The sequence below is a fragment of the Aedes aegypti genome, unplaced genomic scaffold (genome assembly GCF_002204515.2).
Source record: "Aedes aegypti strain LVP_AGWG unplaced genomic scaffold, AaegL5.0 Primary Assembly AGWG_AaegL5_hic_scaff_1950_PBJ_arrow, whole genome shotgun sequence".
Taxonomy (NCBI): Eukaryota; Metazoa; Arthropoda; class Insecta; order Diptera; family Culicidae; genus Aedes; species Aedes aegypti.
In genome coordinates this window covers 29004-48149 of record NW_018735434.1, presented here as the reverse complement: position 1 = coordinate 48149, position 19146 = coordinate 29004, and the positions used below count along the sequence as shown (strand labels likewise).

The 19146-nt window shown below is 35.9% G+C and overlaps 2 protein-coding genes across 3 annotated transcripts; one reads left to right on the top strand and one right to left on the bottom strand.

The window, feature by feature from the left end:
- Positions 1-933: 933 nt before the first annotated feature.
- On the bottom strand, positions 934-2524 carry LOC5570643 (isochorismatase domain-containing protein 1). 2 transcript variants are annotated; one of them, XM_011494649.2, is made up of 3 exons: positions 2456-2524; positions 2241-2392; positions 934-1541 (listed from the first exon to the last, which is right to left on the bottom strand). In XM_011494649.2, exons 2-3 carry the CDS (start codon positions 2370-2372, stop codon positions 1071-1073), a joined length of 603 nt encoding a protein of 200 aa, XP_011492951.1. In that variant the 5' UTR covers positions 2373-2392; positions 2456-2524; the 3' UTR covers positions 934-1070. The 2 variants fall into 2 exon arrangements, with proteins under 2 accessions (XP_011492951.1, XP_001653279.1); XM_001653229.2 differs by having other exon boundaries at positions 2241-2497.
- Positions 2525-6378: 3854 nt separating this feature from the next.
- Positions 6379-6966, top strand: LOC110680875. The gene has a single exon (XM_021856665.1). It carries the CDS (start codon positions 6379-6381, stop codon positions 6964-6966), a length of 588 nt encoding a protein of 195 aa, XP_021712357.1.
- Positions 6967-19146: the final 12180 nt, after the last annotated feature.

Here is a 19146-nt window from a genome sequence, read left to right as displayed (position 1 = left end):
GTATATGGAAACTGAAAAAAACTACGTACTGCATACTTGTAGCGTTTTGCACTATTTAATTCCAACATGACACTTTATGACAATAATGATGTGGATGCCAACAGGTTCAATTTTTGAAAAGGAGCCACAAACTAATACCAATCCCATGCTACGGGAAACATTCAGGACAGTCTTACATAGAAATGGCAGGTGTTTGTGGGATGATTGTGTCGAACCACATGTGTGGAGGACCGTTGCTTAAGAAATTCAAGATACATTTATTTAAATCGTTCGAGCAATGGCTAGTCTTTATGAGTAGTTGCAATTATGATTACTGCGTCGTAGTGGGAATATATTTACCTGAATAATGTGCTGCATTTCAACTATCGTTACATTGCAAATCAGTAATGTCAACGAATTAGATCATGTTTAAAATTGCAATGCTTACTGTGGTTCATTTGCTCTATGCGGAGATTGCTCACTGCGCGTTATTTCCGCGAGGCAATCCAAATTTTTAAATTTCCCCGCAATATTGATGTAGTTAACATGGCCGGCATATGTGTACGCTGTACCAAAATATACAAGCTGTTGTAATACCAGTAAGAAAGCAAAATATACTTTTGAAAATGATTCTGAAGCTTTCTCACTGGTACTAATGAATCACATAGAATATCTAATGTTGTTAATTTGGAACAAATGTCGTAAAAAAATAGTTTAAAATTAATCCATTTTTTATTGTCAGAATAAGTGCTTTTTGTGTTTCGGATAGGTGAGGTTTAGTATATCAAAAGCGCTTTTTATTTCATGTAAGCAGGTGAATTGAATTCACTTATGAAACCTGAACTGCTATGTCAAATGAAATGTTATATATTGTTGACAAAAAGTGATGTTTATGACTGAACTGGATTTCGGAACAAAAGATTGTTTGAAGTAGAAATAAAAATTACAACAATATTATGGAGCAACATATATATTCCAAGAAGATCACAAACTTCATCCATATCTTCATATAATTTCATTATACAAAACAAATGTAACGCTTTTCAAAAATATAAATGCCATGTGAAGTCCCATTCATCATACCGTTTCATTCACAATTTCGATAGTTCGGTATCTACTGATGGCTCACGTACTAAACCCTTAACACTGTCAAAGGCTGGGTGCTGCTTGTCTCTCATTAGTTTGAAAATAACATTTTCACTAGTAGACACGAAACATCCATATTGCTTCAGACGTTCCAGAGCCAATTTGCGGTCCTCCAGTGTGCGTGACAAGGAACAATCGGCCACCACATGGACGGCATATCCATTATCCAGCAAATCCATAGCCGTTTGTTCCACACAAATGTGCGATTCAAGTCCGAAGAGAACAACGGTTTCCAGATTGTTTGGGAATAGTTCCTTGATCTTATTATGAACTTCTGGAGTCATCATGCTGAATAGAGTCTTTGCGTAAATTCCTTTAGCATGTTTGATGTCCAAGTCCTTAACGATATGACCCAGCTTCTCCGGATAATGTTCAGTTACAATCAATGGGACGTCCAATGCTTTTCCAGCCTGAAGCTAAAACATAGGTAATATTAATTTTACTTATAATAGAATTTTATAAGCGTGTTAGCCCTTTTGTATAACAGTCATACTGGTTCGACTCCAATAAGAATCTGTCGATGGAAATGTGTACCAACTTTCCATTACCAAATGTTTTGTTCCACGCTAATAAATGGCCATGTGTTGTCTTACCTTTGATGATATCGAATGACTAAAAAAAACACATATCTCGCGATTAGAATTATACAGACGTTTCTACAGTGATCGAATTATATCCATCACTTCTGTCTTTGCATTAATACTAAAAATTCAATCGATTTTCGGAACATTTTACGATGCAGTATTACGAAAGATGATAAGTACTTTCAATTGAACCAAAAATATTAGTTGTATACATTCCACGGCCAAGTAACTAGCTAAAGAGAAAATCGATGAAAGGAAATCGATCACTGCAGTTACGCCTTTATGATACTTAACACGAGAAATAATATAAGAGCGATAAGTAGCATTTTATTAGCGTTACCTCTTTTTAATAATGGAGGTTCGTGGCTAAGCTTGATATGACATGGAATTCAATTGACCTTCACCCTCAAAATCACGAATTTCGCATGATATGTTATCATAATCACATAGTACAATAATGTTGGATGCCACGATAGCCTATTCGATTTGCTTAATATAGAATTTCAACTACAATAATCACTGAATACATACCAACTTGCTGGTGTTCTTAATCACAGGGTCGAACATCTTCATGCCGGGTCGGAATTTATCCTGCAGATCGCATAACATAAACAGGGTTTTCTTGGCGTCCAAATAACCAAGCTTAGTGATTTGACGAGCCATTTTACGTAATTGGAAACAATCTAGAATATTCAAATTGAATCTTACAAAATATTAAAATAAAACTATGATTTAACAATCCGCACCAAATGCCGTCGGAGCAAAATGACAAACAAATGATGCAGTTTTTAAGCAGTGTTGGAAGCAGAATTTAATTTACAAATGGAAACAAGAAACTGAATTTACTCTCATTTGTTTCCAGCTGTTTAATTTTCAAACTTAAAATATTTAATCTGATTATTATGTGTTCAATAACTTTAAGATTTTAAATATATGGCGATATCATCCGATTTGGCTGCAATTTTCCGGGATATGTTGTTTTCAATGTTCAAAATCGTACGTATTTATTTAGATTCAATTTAGTATTTCTTGTCAACATTTAAATTGTTTTTTTTTTCTCTGGTACCTACTTGTCTTAATTATAAAGCTGTCTTCAATAGGCAATAACTTGAATTTTCAAGTTATTCAGCTCTTATTCACTTCATATTGAAATTATTCAGATCTGATTTATTTCATATTCAAGTGAATAAGATCTGATTCACTTCATATTCAAGTAAATTTAATTTGATTCACTTCATATTCTAATTCTAGTAACTTTGCACTGAATCACTTGATATTCTATTAATTCATGCCTGAATAACTACACATTTAAGAGTTTTAGGTCGATGCAGTATGATTTATTTTACCCATATTACAGTAATTTAGTTCTGATTCTCTTCGTATCCAGAACCGTTTCACTTCATATTCAAAAAATTAGGTTTACGACACTCCATATTTAAGTGATCCAGGTCTAATTCACTTCATATTTAAGTGCCATGAAGAGGACCTGCAAGTACTTGGAGCGTTCGAACGACGACTTAAGAACATCTTTGGCGGTGTGCAGGAGAACCGTGTGTGCTGGCGAAGAATGAACCACGAGCTCGTTAGTCTCTACGGCGAACCCTGTATCCAAAAGGTGGCGAAAGTCGAAAGGGTGCGTTGGGCAGGGCATGCTGGAAGACTACCGGACAACAACCCTGCAAATATGGTGTTCGCGTCGAATCCGTTTGGTACAAAGAAGGCGTGGAGCACAGCTAGCGAGGTAGCTTGATCAGGTGCAACAATATCTGGAGAATATGAGCCAAAATCGAAATTGGAGGGACACAGCCATAGACCGAGTAAATCGGTGTAACATCGTTAACGAGGGTTTATCAAATTATTTTTTGTAACGCTTAAAGCCTGATTCGCTGCTGACAAGTAATTTCTTGGCCTATCTTGATGCATGGGAAATTTCTGCAAGGAATCGATCAAGAATGCGCTTTTTTCTGATCGCAGTACGCAGTTGAAAAGAAATGTCAGTTCAAATGGGAGTCGCTGTTGAAAATTTCTGCAAGGAATCGGCGAGAAATTTCTTTAGCGATTCCTTTCCAGCAGCAAATCAGGCTTAATACATAAATAAATAGCAGGTTGAGATCATTAAAAAACTTTTTCTCTTATAAAGCTAAGTATGCTGTTCCGCTCAAGAAAAGTAAAAATTTCTGCGAAAGAAATGGTCAAGAAAAATCCTACAGTGAGCTCCATTTGAATTGACATTTCTTTTCGACTGCGTACTGCGATCAAAGAAAAATGCTTTTCTTGAGCATTTCTTGCAAGAAATTTCCCACGCATCGAGATAGGCGATTACTTTTCTGTTGAAGTGCATACTTTGCTTAAGAAGGTAAATGTAATTCATTTTACAAATTCAGTACAGCTACGGCAAATTATATGTAATATTGGGATATCAAAATGTTAACAACATAAACATTAAGTTTAAGCCAATCAAAAGGATAATTCACTTTTACCAGATACCAAACACAGAACACCTAGATACCAGAAAAAATGTAATGATTGAAAGTACTTATAAAGGAATTAAAAGAAAATGTATTACTTCTTCTTTTTTCTGGCGTTACGTTTCAACTGGAACAAAGCCTACTTCTCAGATTAGTGTTCTTATGAGCACTACCACAGTTATTATCTGAGAGCTTTCTTTGTCGATTGACCATTTTTGCATGTGTATATCGTGTGGCAAGTACGATGATACTCTATGCCCTGGGAATCGAGCAAATTTCCTTTACGAAAAGATCCTCGGCCAGCGGGTTTCAAACCCATGACCCTCAGCATGGTCATGCTGAATAGCTGCGCGTTTACCGCTACGGCTATCGGGACCCAAAATGCATTTACCATCAATATTTTCGGCAAAGTTAGCACTAGTTGCATGGCCGCCAAACGTCGGCGAAATTTTGTTGTAGATGTTTCATTTCTCTCAAGAAATTCGGTCTGAAGCTAAACTAAATGGATAATATCAATCAAAATTCTATTGGTGCAAAGAATACCAAAAATTGCAGTTTTGCGTAAAGCGAAGTATGCACTTTAACAGAAAAGTAATCGCCTATCTCGATGCGTAGGAAATTTCTTGCAAGAAATACTCAAGAAAACTATTTTTCTTTGATCGCAGTACGCAGTCGAAAAGAAATGTCAGTGCGTATGGAGCTCACTGTAGGAAATTTCTTGACCATTTTTTGAGCAGAAATTTTTACTTTTCTTTATTTATTTATTTATTTATTATTTAATTCAACTGACTACAAGTCTTATTGAATGGCTTAATACTAAGTGAGCAATAAAACATCAATTACAATTACAAATTACGCACTGAATGAAAAAAAAAAATCACGCTTTTACAACAAACTATTACAAACGAAAAACAAAAACACTATCATGTACAACACAATACATTTCACAGCTCATATTAAATTCACATTAATCAGAAGCAAACAATCAATAACTTCAGAAACATACAAAAATGATCGAAAATCTAAAATCTTAAAATCAGGTTTTCATGTTTCGTTTTGCATCACATTCACAAATTCTCTGAATTTTAAATTTTTTGGCCATGTAGCCGGATCTAAAGCTCGGGGTTTCCATTTTATATTTAAAGCTACTTTGAACGAAACATAGTCTCTTAAACGTCGTTGATTCCATTTTGACACCAGTTTTACGACATCGATGTGCTCGGGTTCGGAAGCATCCAGCGCGCGAAGAACCATCGAACGAATATCCCGCTCAGTCGCACTCTCGTCGATATTCGTTAAAAATAACGAGAAGCTATCGTCGTTTGTTGTGGTTTGATTCTCATCACTCTCCACATTTGCATTGGTACCATCCAAAAGTTCGCATGATGAGATTGGTATTGGCGTTGAATGGAGTAGTGGCACGTTTTTCGCAGGAGTTGCCCTTACGGTATTCGATACGATTCGTTTAATTTCAGCGACAGCTTTTTTTAAGAGATCCACTTCGTCTTCCAAACTCTTTTTTCCGTTGATCGCATTGGTAGGGTCGCAGTGGCAACTGTCTCTCCATCTCCGAAAATTCTTCATACATTCGTCACACATCCAGATGATGTTGCACGAAAGAAAGCACAATGCCTCTTCGCTCACTCCAACGCAGCTTGCATGGAAGAAGCCGGCACAATCACCTTCACAAACCGTATAGGAGTCAGCTTTGAAATCGATACTCAGAGAGCACTTTTTACAGTCTTTTTTTTGATCCATTTTGAAGCGGGAATGGAAGCCAATTCACTTTTAATCGATAACAGATTTCGATGACTATTCCTTGCGAATATTCGGACGCGAACACAAATATCACTGAAATACGCAGACAAATGTCTTCAAACAGTTGATCGGTAGTTACAGATGATAAAACAACTTTTAATACGATCGAGATCTTCAACTAAAACGGGAGCAAACTCAACGACGGATGTTCGATTAACAGCGATTAATCACGTAATATCGTAATCACGATCTTGATAGGAACAGCATACCCTAGCATACCTAGCTTTAAATTTATGATCCAAGCAACAAAGCCACTAACTGATCAAGTAGTCTGTGTAACAAATTTGTCAAAATCTCTACAAGTTCAATAGACATTTATTTTTGATCTTTTTCCTATACTGGGTTAAACTTTTCTCGGATCATACCAACGAATCTTTTTCAAGATGTATAAAATTCTAAGTGAAGCTGCCAAGGGAATTTCTGTGAAAAATTTAGAAGCGCTCGGGAAGCTCGCAAAAGTGCGTCCCTCGTCGTCGTCATCCACAAGCAAGGATCACGGCCTAACCGATTTTAGCAAGAAGAAAGCTTGTAAAGAAAAAGTTTGCCGGCAACGGCCGCCCCTGCCACCCCTGGAAAAGAAGCCTGAATCTTACAGTGAAACATCCAAAACGTGGCACACCTGTCCGGAACCTGCAAAACCGAAGAAATTCTCCTGCGATGACATCCAACCACAGCGGGTCCCACGGAGATCGAAGCTTCAAGTCGCGACCAAAACTCCCTGCATGGAACCCCCACCTACCTTGCAAGCTCCCAATTGCTTCAAAGTGAAAACCCAGCTCTGCCCGCGAACTTCGATGCCCGGCTGCGGGAAAGCTAGAATTCCTCCCCGTTGCGAACCGAAAAAGGTGGCCCGAGATTGCATCAGAGCGAAGCCACCGTTTCCTTCGTTTTCGGAATGCTTCAAATTTCCGTTTCTGCCTCCACCCCGGTCAGAATGTACCTGCCTGACGGAGAAGAAAATTTGTCAGTGACATCGATGAGCGAATTGTGATGCTCTTTGTAAATGAAAAAATAGTGAAATATATGTTCTTGAACTAAAATATAAAGATTTGATCGATCGAAATACCGTACATACATTTTTATTGATTAAGCTATCCAACAAATAATGTCCATGCATATTGGCTGTTAAGTGAGGGTGTTTTCTAATAGTTTCCTTTTCCTGTACTGACTTTTGCGCCAACCTTCCCGGGTAGAGGTGAATAACAAAATAATGGTAAAATAAAAACAAATTTTGCAATGATTTCTAGTTTAACCATTATTATGTTATTAATTAGTAAAAATTTGACTTCGTCACTTTATGTCTTAGTTTTAAGAATTTTGTCATTGGGGTGACCATTTTACCTGTTGACTAATAATAAATAAATAAATAAATAAATAAATAAATAAATAATCTATGACATTAACTATGACCGAACTCTGCGCCAGCGCCAACCGACGAGTGATGTTACGATGAAATCGTTTTATGTAACTCCATTCGATATTGAACAGACTGAAGAAGATGTTATCGAATATTTACGCGAAACTATGAACGTTGATAATTCCACTCTTAATTGTGTTAAACTTGTGCCGCGGAACAGAAATGTTAATGAACTTACGTTCGTATCGTTTAAATTGTCGGTTTCAGAAGATCTTGTATCAGTAATCAGTGATCCATTTTATTGGCCTGAAGGCGTTGAAGTTCGTGAATTTCAGCCAAAAAACGGGAGTTTTCCCAACCGCGTAGTCTCAATTTGATAAATGTAAGTAACTCTAACACCAATGTACCAGTTCTGTCTGAACCCTCCTTGAATGCTGCTCTTTTGGCTCCCTCTCTACCTGAATCAATTTATGAATCAAAGAGCAAGTTGCATTACTTTGATTATCAGGGTTTGAAATGTTTACTCAAAAAGCATTCAACAAATTTCATCAGTATTGGGGTTCACAATGCTCGGAGTCTGATTTGTAATGTTGAGAATTATCGTGAATTGATAGGAAATTCAAATTTAAGTGTTTTGGCAATTGTTGAAACCTGGCTTAAACCATCTCACACTAATAAATCAGTGGAACTTGAAGGTTACACACTGACAAGATCTGATCGAAATAGCAAAACAAAATCTAGAGGTGGAGGTGTTGCGTTCTATTTGAAAAAGAATGTTAAATTCTCAGTCATTGCCATACCTGAAAATGATAAATTTCATTATTTATTCATAAAATTAAAGCACGTTCATTTGGTTTGTGGAGTTGTTTACAAACCTCCTGATGTGAATGACTCTAAGTTGGAAATAGTATTTAAGCTTCTGTCTGAAATTTCCTCCATTGAGCCTAATGTAATGTTGATGGGAGATCTGAACATAAACCTGGAAGCGATCAAAACATCTAAAACTTTGAATTTCTTTGAAAATTTGAATGCTTTGTCTTTTAAGTTGCTCCCGACGTACCCTACATGTCACAAATCTGATTCTTCATCGACTATTGATCTTTTTTCCGGCAATTGCACACACAACGTGAATAATGTTTATCAATCGTCGGCAGGGGGAATCAGTGACCACGATTTTATCTGTCTTGATTATAAATTCAAAAGTTCAAAAGCAAAATCGGAAGTTTATTATACACGAGAATACCACAAAATAGATACTGATTTGTTCATATCAGATCTCCGTGGTGTTGCATTTGACCAAGTGTATAATTGCACCAACGTTAATGAAAAACTCCGTTGTTTTACCAAACTATTTGTTTCAATTCTTAATTCGCACGCTCCGCTTAGAAGAAAATTAGTTACGAATCCGACTAGTCCTTGGATCAATGGTAACATAAGCCGACTATTCAAAAATCGATCAGACGCATATGAATGCTGGAAGCGGGATAAAAGTGATTCTCAAAAATGGAAAAATTTCACACGCCTTCGCAATCTTACCAATCGTGAAGTTGAACGCACCAAAAAAGAATTTTTCGCCTCAAAGCTTAGTGCTGATCTTCCCGCGAAACAGCTTTGGAAAAATATCAAACGACTGGGGTTGAAACAAACAAACACTACTATTGGAGGTGGTGATGTATGTGCCGATTCATTGAACACATTTTTCGTATCCCATAATGTTCCTATCTCGTTCAATCCGAATAACAATTCTTCTGAACTCGAACCAAACTTTTCCTTCCGATGCGTAAACAATGATGAAGTCCTTAAGGAGTTCATTTCCGCTTCATGTGATGCTATTGGTGTTGATAACATTCCGTTAAAAATTCTGAAGATGTCCCTCTGCGTTACATTACCTTACATTACAGATATTTTCAACTTTTGCATTATCACTTGTGAGTTTCCTATTGACTGGAAAGTGGTTAAAGTCATACCAATTGGTAAGATTGAAAATCCTGTATCAGTAAATGACTACCGTCCCATAAGCATTCTTCCTGCTCTCTCTAAAGTTTTTGAATCGATTCTTACGAACCAGCTCAACGAGTACTTAAGCCAGGAAAATCTGTTATGTCCTTTGCAATCAGGTTATAGGAAAACATGCAGTACTGTAACTGCCTTGATAAAAATTGAAAATGACATTAAAGAAGCTCTAGACAAAAAAATGATTACCATAATGGCCCTTCTGGATTTTAGTAAGGCATTTGACACCATAGATCATCGACTATTATGCAAAAAGCTGAAAAATATTTTCCTGATAGATAATCTTTCCATTAATCTGTTAAGGTCCTACTTACAGAATCGTGTCCAGTATGTTGAATTTAACTTCCAACAATCTAAAACGATTAATGTAGAAAGTGGAGTCCCTCAAGGGTCAATTCTTGGTCCGATACTTTTTTCAATGTATATAAACGATTTGCCTTCTGTACTATCCTACTGTAAATTTCATTTGTATGCAGACGATTGTCAATTATACATTTCAGGAAATCATAAAAATATTTCTGACACTGTAAACCTCATTAACATGGATATACGTCGCATCTTGATATGGTGTGAGCAAAACGGATTACAACTAAATGCAAAAAAGACGCAAACTATAATTTTCCGCACCAAGCGAACAGTTCTAACAGATATTCCACTGATTAGAGTTAATGCTAATCTGATTAACTATACAGATGTGGTAAAAAACCTGGGTCTTCTTATGGATTGTAATTTAAACTGGAACGCACAAGTTAATTCCTTGTGCAAAAAAGTTTATAATGCTTTGCACTCTCTAGTTATTTTGAGACATTGCACTCCATTGCATATAAGAGTTCATCTTGCGAGATCACTTTTAGTGCCCTTGTTCGACTATGGTGATGTTCTATTTGGTCTTGTATCTAAGAAAAATTTAAATAAACTAAATCTAGTTTTTAATGCAGTCACCAGATATGCATACAACCTGAAAAAATACGATCATATATCAAACTTTAGAAAGGCAATACTTGGATGTGGATTCACAACTCATCTAAAGTTCAGAATGTGCATTCAAACTTACAAAATATTGAATAATCCTCCACCTTATTTACAAAACTTATTTACTTATGCTCGATCATCACGTGTATCTTTATTGTCAGTCCCTCATTGTTCCACCAATTATTTAAAAGAATCTTTTCGTCATCGCGCTGTAAAAATTTGGAATGAATTGCCAAGAGATTGTAGAACTGAATTAGGATTCTTTTCATTTAGACGAAAAACTAAAATTTACTTGAATTCTGTTTAATATTACATTGGTATTAGAGGTTACTTATATTAAAATACAGGCATATACTTTGAAAATCAATAGATGATTATTTGTGCTACTGTAGTTTGAATAAATAAATAAATAAATAAAAAATAAATAAAATAAATAAATATCTCGTCAATAGCAAAACATACAATCATAGCAAAATTTGTCATTGATATGTTATACTTGAAAGTCATGTAATAACTAATCAATAACAAAATATACTATCATGGTAAAATTTATTTTTTGTGCAAAAATACTAAAAAACATTAAATATCTAAAGAATAACAAACATTGCCATCACAGTAAAATATATCATTATTTTGATATTTGAAAACTTTATTTAATTAATTCATGAGAACAAACCAATATCTCATTTTGCCATAATAGCTCATTTTACTATTCGTACGATATGCATTAAAGATTCAAAAAACAAAAGTTTTTTAGCAGGGAAGCAAAAAGTTTATTTTTCATTCATGCTAAATTTAGATATTAAAGTCAAAGAACTAAAACTACCATTACTTTGATCAACTCGTGAATAGCTTATTTAGTTATTATTTTGTTATAAATTTCTAAATAATAACATATTTTGTTATTACGGGTGCCTATATTTTTGCTATTATTTTGTTATTACAATGGCAAAATATGATATTATTTAGTTTTTATGCCATACAAACTTAGTTATTATTTATGTTATTTTATCTCTTATTTCAGACAAACAAAGAACAAATTTTGCTATTTAAATATTCTATTTTAATGGTAAATTTTGTTATTACTTTGCAATTCTCCTCTACCCGGGTTGTGTTTAAAAAGGATGCTAGTATTGCAGGGCTAGGAGCAAGTCACTTTTGAGTGACATGGTCACTTTTTTGACCTGGTCACTAAGAAGTCACTATTTACAACAAAAAGTCACTAAAGTCACTTGTTTCGTGATCTTATCTGCCGTGAATCGCAAGTCAATCCCATCTGCATTTTCGTCAAAATTGAGATGAGATCAGTTTTCAACATATCTTCCAAGCTGCATTAATGAGATAATATGAATTGTTCAGAAAAATAGAAAAAAAACAGCAAGTCAAATTGTCCCATAATGAAAAGTAACCGCATATCAGTCCCACTACACATTTCCGCACCGTGTAACACAAAAATGAACCGTGTTTTAATCATCTTTATATTTTTGTCGTAAATACAGTCATCTCTCCCTTACTCGATATTGAAGGGACCATCGAGTTAGGGAGGTATCGAGTTACAGAACACAAAATCAGTGCAACTGCGATCCAAGGGACCATCGAGTTAGCCGTGAAAACCAACTTTTACTATGGTAGTTCAAATCCCAACAAAAGAAAAAAAAAAAGGTTCTCTAACTCGATATCGAGATACGGAATATCGAGTAAGGGAGAGTTAACTGTACAGGAATAGTAGTGCAAAGCAAATTGTGAAAGTTTCATTAAAATGTCGTAAATTTGAACATGTTCCAGGATTTTTGAATAATAGCATGGAGAACGAGTTTGGAAACTTCACAGCCCATTATCTCAATGCCTACTTTTTTACAGATGTGGCTGACTTGCGATTCACGGCTGTAATGATGATGAAATTTAAGGCTGGAGTAGCTTTTCAAACACTAACAGATATAGTTATTCGTTATTATGAAGACAAATAAAGTGTGATTTGGAAATCAATGTACTAAGAAAGATAGAGACTCCTGGCTAACTTTCTGGTAGAATTCAGATGGATATTCCGTAAACATTTTGAACTGAACATGTTGGCTGCGTGGGTACGTCAGGAGTTAATCATAAATATTTACTTCCTCACAGTGCGCATCGTACCTTCGTGCTGTGCGTACACGAATTCTCTCTGCTCTTGGATATTTTTTTTAACTACCTAAAGTAGGGGTTTTCAGCCTTTTTGACTTGCGGAGCACTTTTTGAAATAAAATTCTTGTGCGGAGCACCTGTTCTTCATCCGCACTCCGTTTGAAATCTAGATTTTTATATGCTTAAATCGACCCTACAATTCAACTTTTTATGCCCAATTTACGGCCCGCAGCTTGATTTTGAGTGGCTCACCAAGAGCTTGAAGATCTTCCTCATATCTGACCATTGCTGAATTTCCAAGACTGCCAACTGTTAAGGAAAAGTTGTGCTTGGTTCAAATCATGCAAAAGTCTTCTCCCACTCTTCTCAAAAATGTTTTTAATTAACATACGTCTAGAAATTTCCGATGAAGTCTGTTTATTGGGTTTATCGCCTGCACTTAATTGATGCTGCTTTGTTCGAAGCATTTTAAGAGTGCACTTTGCATGTGCATGCAGTGCGAGACAAGCAAACAAACAACGGTTAGCACTCGTGGAAAAGATTGTGTTCAATTTGAACGACCTAAATATTCAAGTCCGAATCCCCTAGGTTTTTAATCCTTTGAACGTTTAATTAAAATAAAAAGTTTGATATAAAAAAAGACTTATGAGATTTCTTACAAAAATACCTCCAATAACTTTCTTCACTATAAAATTTACAAAAAATCGAACAAATACTGTTGACAAAATGATAGAGACGAAACACAATCTCAATGAATACTAAAACAGATTCTTTTGGACACTAGGGCGATTCAAATTTTCAAAAAGTTTGAAAGTCCAATCCCCCATATGCTCCTTACCATCCTTACCATAAAATAGTGTTCTGTGAAATTTCCAGCTTTCTAGGTGGTGATTTAAAGGTGGCCCAAAGACAATGTAAGTTTATATGCAAATTACTATGGAAAAAAATTGAGAAATGTTCCAATCACTCTAGTACTGTAATGTAAGTAGAAACTTATTATCCCATATTGAAAACTCATACAGTGCGCATCGTACCTTCGTGCTGTGCGTACACGAATTTTCTCTGCTCTTGGAAGTTTTCTTAAAAACTACCTAAAGCAATAAAACAGTACTTTTCAGTGCTACAAAAACAGTACTTTTCAGTGCTAAAATTCAAAACAGTACTTTTCAGTACTATTTTTCTACTATTGATCACTTTACGATCCTTGTTTGGACCCGTGCCTTCGATTTTTCGTTGGACCCGTTGGCGAAAGCTAGCGGTGGTAATCCTTCTTGGACACCATCTTGGGAAAAAACCTTTCGAAGGTCACGTCTTCTTATTCACTAAACATGGTTGCAACAACAAATAAAAGGAAGGGTGAATCTCTGAATTCACAACTTCCTTCCAAAAAAGTGGGATTTAAAACTGTCACTAAACGTGGCAAGAATGGAAGAAAGGACGTTTCTCCGGAATGCGAACTTTCTTCCAAGGGTGAAATGAATAATTGTATTGAAATGAGCAATCAGTTCGATGCTCTAGACAAATTTTCCGAACACCAAATCGAAGCAGCCTCTAGCCCAGGCTCTTTGATTCAAGTGAGGAAGCAAAGAGTGCCGTCTATCGTGGTCAGTTGTTCTGAATTTGCGGGATTTAGGCAGGAGATCTTGAACTTCATTAGGGGAATCAAGGTTTCCTTCCAAATCGCAAAGAAAGGAGACTGTCGCGTTTTGCCGGAAACTCTTAAAGATCGCGAACTTCTTCTCAAACATCTTGAAGAGAAGAAGCACAATTTTTTTACTTATGACGACATATCTGAACGTTTGTTCAAAGTTGTCTTGAAAGGTCTCTCAAGAGACTATAAGTCACCTGAAGAGATCAAAAATGGAATAAATGATTTACTTGGATTTTCCCCAGTTCAAGTAATCATTATGAAAAAGAGAACCTAATCTGGCATTGTTCGGAAAGGGCTTTCTCAAGAATTTTATTTAGTTCACTTTAACAAAAAAGAACTAAATAATAAAGCTTTAGAATAAGCAAAACTTTTGTTTGATGTCCGTGTGACATGGGAACATTTCCAGAAACCTGGAGAAAATTACCAGAACCCCACACAGTGCCGTCGGTGCCAAAAGTGGGGTCATGGTACAAAAAATTGTCCCATCGATGCTAAATGCATGATTTGCGGAGGTTCTTCTCACGCTAAGGACGTCTGTCCTGTGAAAGAAGATACCAGAAAGTTTGAATGCGCAATTGCAAGGGCCCTCATAAAGCTAACTTTTGGGAATGTCCTTCACGCAAGAGAATCGTTGATGCTCGTGCCAGGCAGATGAAGGATAATATCCGTTACGATAACGGCCGTTTGAAATTTTCTTTCAAACTGCTGATGAAATTGTATCCCAGTTATCTCCAGAATTCAAAGTGCATATCTATGGCGACTTTAATCAGCGTAATGCTGATTTTATTCGTGATTCCGAAAACGAAAGCATTCTGCTTCCGGTTGTCGGTGAAAATGAATCATTACAATTTATTTTTCAAAAAGCTGCATTTTTAGGTTTAAATCAAATATATCATGTGAAAAACCGGCAAAACTGTTATTTGGACTTCTTATTCTCAAACATTATGGATGATTTCTGTGTGAATGAATCTGTTTCTCCACTATGGAAAAATGAAGCATTTCACACAGCTATTGATTACTCAATTTTTGTTCACAATAATCACAATTCTGACAACTGTGACTTTGAGAATTTCTTTGATTATAAAAACGCTAATTATGACGGAATTAAACAAAAATTAAATAGAATAGATTGGCAATCCGTTTTGAAAAACCAGGGAGATTTAGAAATCGCAGTGATGGATTTTTATTCAATTTTGTCGGAAATTATTCAAATGGAAGTTCCTTTATTGCGAAGACGTCGTAGAAATGGGTCGAAAAACCCTGTTTGGATTAATAAGCAAATAACTAATTTAAAAAATCGTAAGCAAAACGCTCATAAAATTTACAGGCAACAAAAATCTCGAGAAAGTTTAGAAAATTATTTGTATATTGTCAACCAACTTAATCAAGCAATATCCGCTGCGCTTGAAGAGTACAACACAAAAATAGAAAATGATTTAAAATCTTGCCCTAGGAATTTTTTCAATTATGCTAAATCGAAGATGAAGTCTAACAATTTTCCATCTAAAATGACATTGGATGATAGAGCAGCTGACAATCCAGATGGTATGTGCAATCTTTTTGCTACTTTTTTCCAAGAGACTTTTACTAACTTTTCGGATAAAGATCGTGACTTTGAATATTTTTCTAGTTTTCCTGATTTTACAAGCGATATCGGTGTAAGTCAAATACTTTTACAGGACATTTTAACAGGACTGAAGAATTTAGATTCCACCAAAGGATCAGGGCCAGATGGAATCCCACCTATTTTACTGAAAAACTTAGCTAATGAATTTACAGCACCATTATTTTGGCTATTCAACAAGTCACTTGAAATGAGCAGATTTCCAAAAGAATGGAAAAGATCGTATCTCATACCCATTTACAAGTCTGGTAGAAAATCTGATGTTCGAAATTATCGTGGAATTGCTATTATTTCATCCATTCCAAAACTATTTGAATCAATTATAAATAAAAATGTGTTCAGCCAAATAAAACATAGAACAACGAATACACAACACGGTTTCTATGAAGGTCGTTCTACTACAACAAACCTTTTGGAATTTGTAAATTACACTTTGAATGCAATGGATAGAGGTAACCACGTCGAAGCACTTTACACCGATTTTAGTAAGGCATTTGACAGACTAGACATTCCTATGTTGATTTTCAAGCTCAATAAAATGGGAATTACGATGAGACTCCTCAACTGGATTGAATCTTATTTAGCAGATCGCCAACAAATAGTTAGATTTGAGGGAAAAATGTCTAAACCTGTTCACGTTACATCAGGAGTTCCCCAAGGTTCGCATTTAGGTCCATTGTTATTTATATTATTTGTTAACGATATTTCATATGTGCTTAAACATCTTAAAATTCTGATTTATGCCGACGATATGAAACTTTATATGGAAATCAATAGCAACAAAGATAGCGACATTTATCTGAATGAAATAAGTATATTTGATAAATGGTGTAGCAAAAGCTTACTTCAATTAAACGTCAAAAAATGTAATTTAATCACAGATAGCAGAAAACGGAATACACCACAGATTACTGTCTCTTTAGGAAATCAAATTGTTCAAAAGTGCGATAAGATTAGAGATTTAGGTGTCATATTAGATTCTAAACTTACCTTTACTGATCATTATAATACGATTATCCATAAAGCAACCAATATGTTCAGCTTTATAAAGCGTTTTAGCTTCAATTTTCGGGATCCATATACGATTAAAACCTTGTACATTGCTTATGTAAGATCAGTTCTAGAATATTGTAGTATTGTGTGGTCTCCGCATATAAAAATACATGGTGATAGAATCGAATCAGTACAGAAGCAATTTCTTTTATATGCCTTACGCAAATTAGGCTGGACAACGTTTCCACTGCCATCATACGAGGCTCGATGCATGCTTATCGATATTCAAACCTTAAATGAGCGTCGCGAAATAGCCATGATTTCATTTATCAATGATATTGTATCGCAGCGTATTGATTCCACCAGTCTTTTATCATGTTTGAATTTCTACACGCCCGCTAGACAGTTAAGAAATCGGAATTTGTTTGCATCAAATAATCATCGAACTAACTATGCAAAATTCGGCCCAATGAATCGAATGATGTCTCTTTATAATCAGCATTGCACAGAAATTGATCTGACCATGTCGCGAACAAAGCTAAGACAATATTTTAATTCCTTAAGATATAATACAACATAGAATTAAGCAAATGTGTAGTCTACTATTGATTGACGAAATAAAAAAAAAAATAAAATTTTCCGGAATTTGCCTGGTTGAGTATCGAACAATGCTCATTTTCCAGTTAACGATCTCTTGATCATGAATCATACCCATCAGGAAGATCATAATCATGCTCATTCACAAACTAATTCTAATCCGTCGGGTAGCCGTTCGAATCTTTCAATTTCGAATGTATCTACCCACGGTAAATCCTTTGCCGAAATCGTAGCAGGAAATTCGAACTGCTCCCCTGTTCGATCCATGGGTACCCATTCTACTTGTTTCAAATCAAATAGAAAAAACCCTACCGCCACAGGTAACTCCGCATCTTCGTCTACCGGAAATTCTAATGGGAAATCACATGACATTTTTTTTTGAGTGAGAGACTATGTTTGGTAGAATGTGAGTTGTCAGTGATCGTGATTCAACTAAGATTTTTCAACTGTAAAATGATCCTGAGCTGCCGATTTTCGTGATGGTTTGACGAGCTATTCTGCAACTAACAAACAAATCGTTTTACTTGCTGGATTACCGCTGCCATTTCAACAAAATCAATCTTTCCATTACTGGGTAAATCGCATTATTGTGCCCTCCATTGTGGCAGACATCTCTCCCGCTAAACCTGAACAACAACGCTCTTTCGGATAAACACAAGTAGAGTGCCAAATCGAATCAGTAACATGGGGAAGGATAGAAACACGCAAGCTGTATCATCACTGCGATCCGGTTATGAGAGCCAAAATAAAACCCGCTCGTGCGAAGAGATCGATTGGACTGCACATCGTGTGGGGAGCTTCGATGATTTCCTGCAACAAATGAAACGGATGATCGACGATGGGAACGCAAAGATCGAGAAGAAAATAGACTCTTGTAATGTTTCTCTCGTAAACGAAATCGCTACTCTCCGTGATGAAGTTCATCAGTTGAAGTCTGATTGTGTTCGAGATTTCAACCAATTAAGGGAATCGCATGCCAAAGTTGATGTCAAATTGCAGAGAAATAGGGATGCTGTTGACAGACTAGCGAAGTCGAATGACCTGCTATTGACTGGTGTTCCGTACAGTGCAACAGAGAATACCAACGTTCTTTTGAAGAGGCTAGCAGTTGCGCTTGGGTAGGGGGACTGGGGGTAGTTTGCCCACGTTAAGGAGAACAGCGATTTTAGATGTGAAAAACATTATTTTATGCTCTTTTTTAGTTATGGTCGGATAGACAAACATGTTTTCTACCAAATAGTTGAAACAGCTATTCATTTTAACTTTTCTGGGGTTTATAAATTATTATTTAAAAAATGCTTGCTTAACTGCATATGTATTGTTTTGCGGGGTAAAACGCCCCGCTTGAGTTCGGCGTTAGCCATGCTGTAAACGAACGCACACAATCATGCTTGTATATGAGTTGCATACATCCGGGCGTTTGTTCAGATGTTATTGTTCAATAATAGTATACATGCTGATGCGAAAAATGTACATTTGTAAGGTTCCAATTTTTGCGTAACTTCAACGTGCCATTACGTTTGGTAGAATTTGAATTCAAACGGCTGTTTTGGTGTTATGAAATAGGGGTGGGCGTTTTGCCCCCAGAGTTGATTAAAGTTTAGGTCCTTCAATAAGCTTTTTGAGGGCAAATTTAACATATGTTTTGCACGTAATACAAACTATGACAGTGCACAAGTTGGCTCTCGGCAATAGTTTCAGAAATTTGGTTGTTTATCGACCTAAAAAATGACATTGAAAATCGCACAAAATTGCAACGAAAACAGCGAAAAACGTTTTTATACGATTTTATCAATTTGGTTGAGAAAACCACATAAAAACAT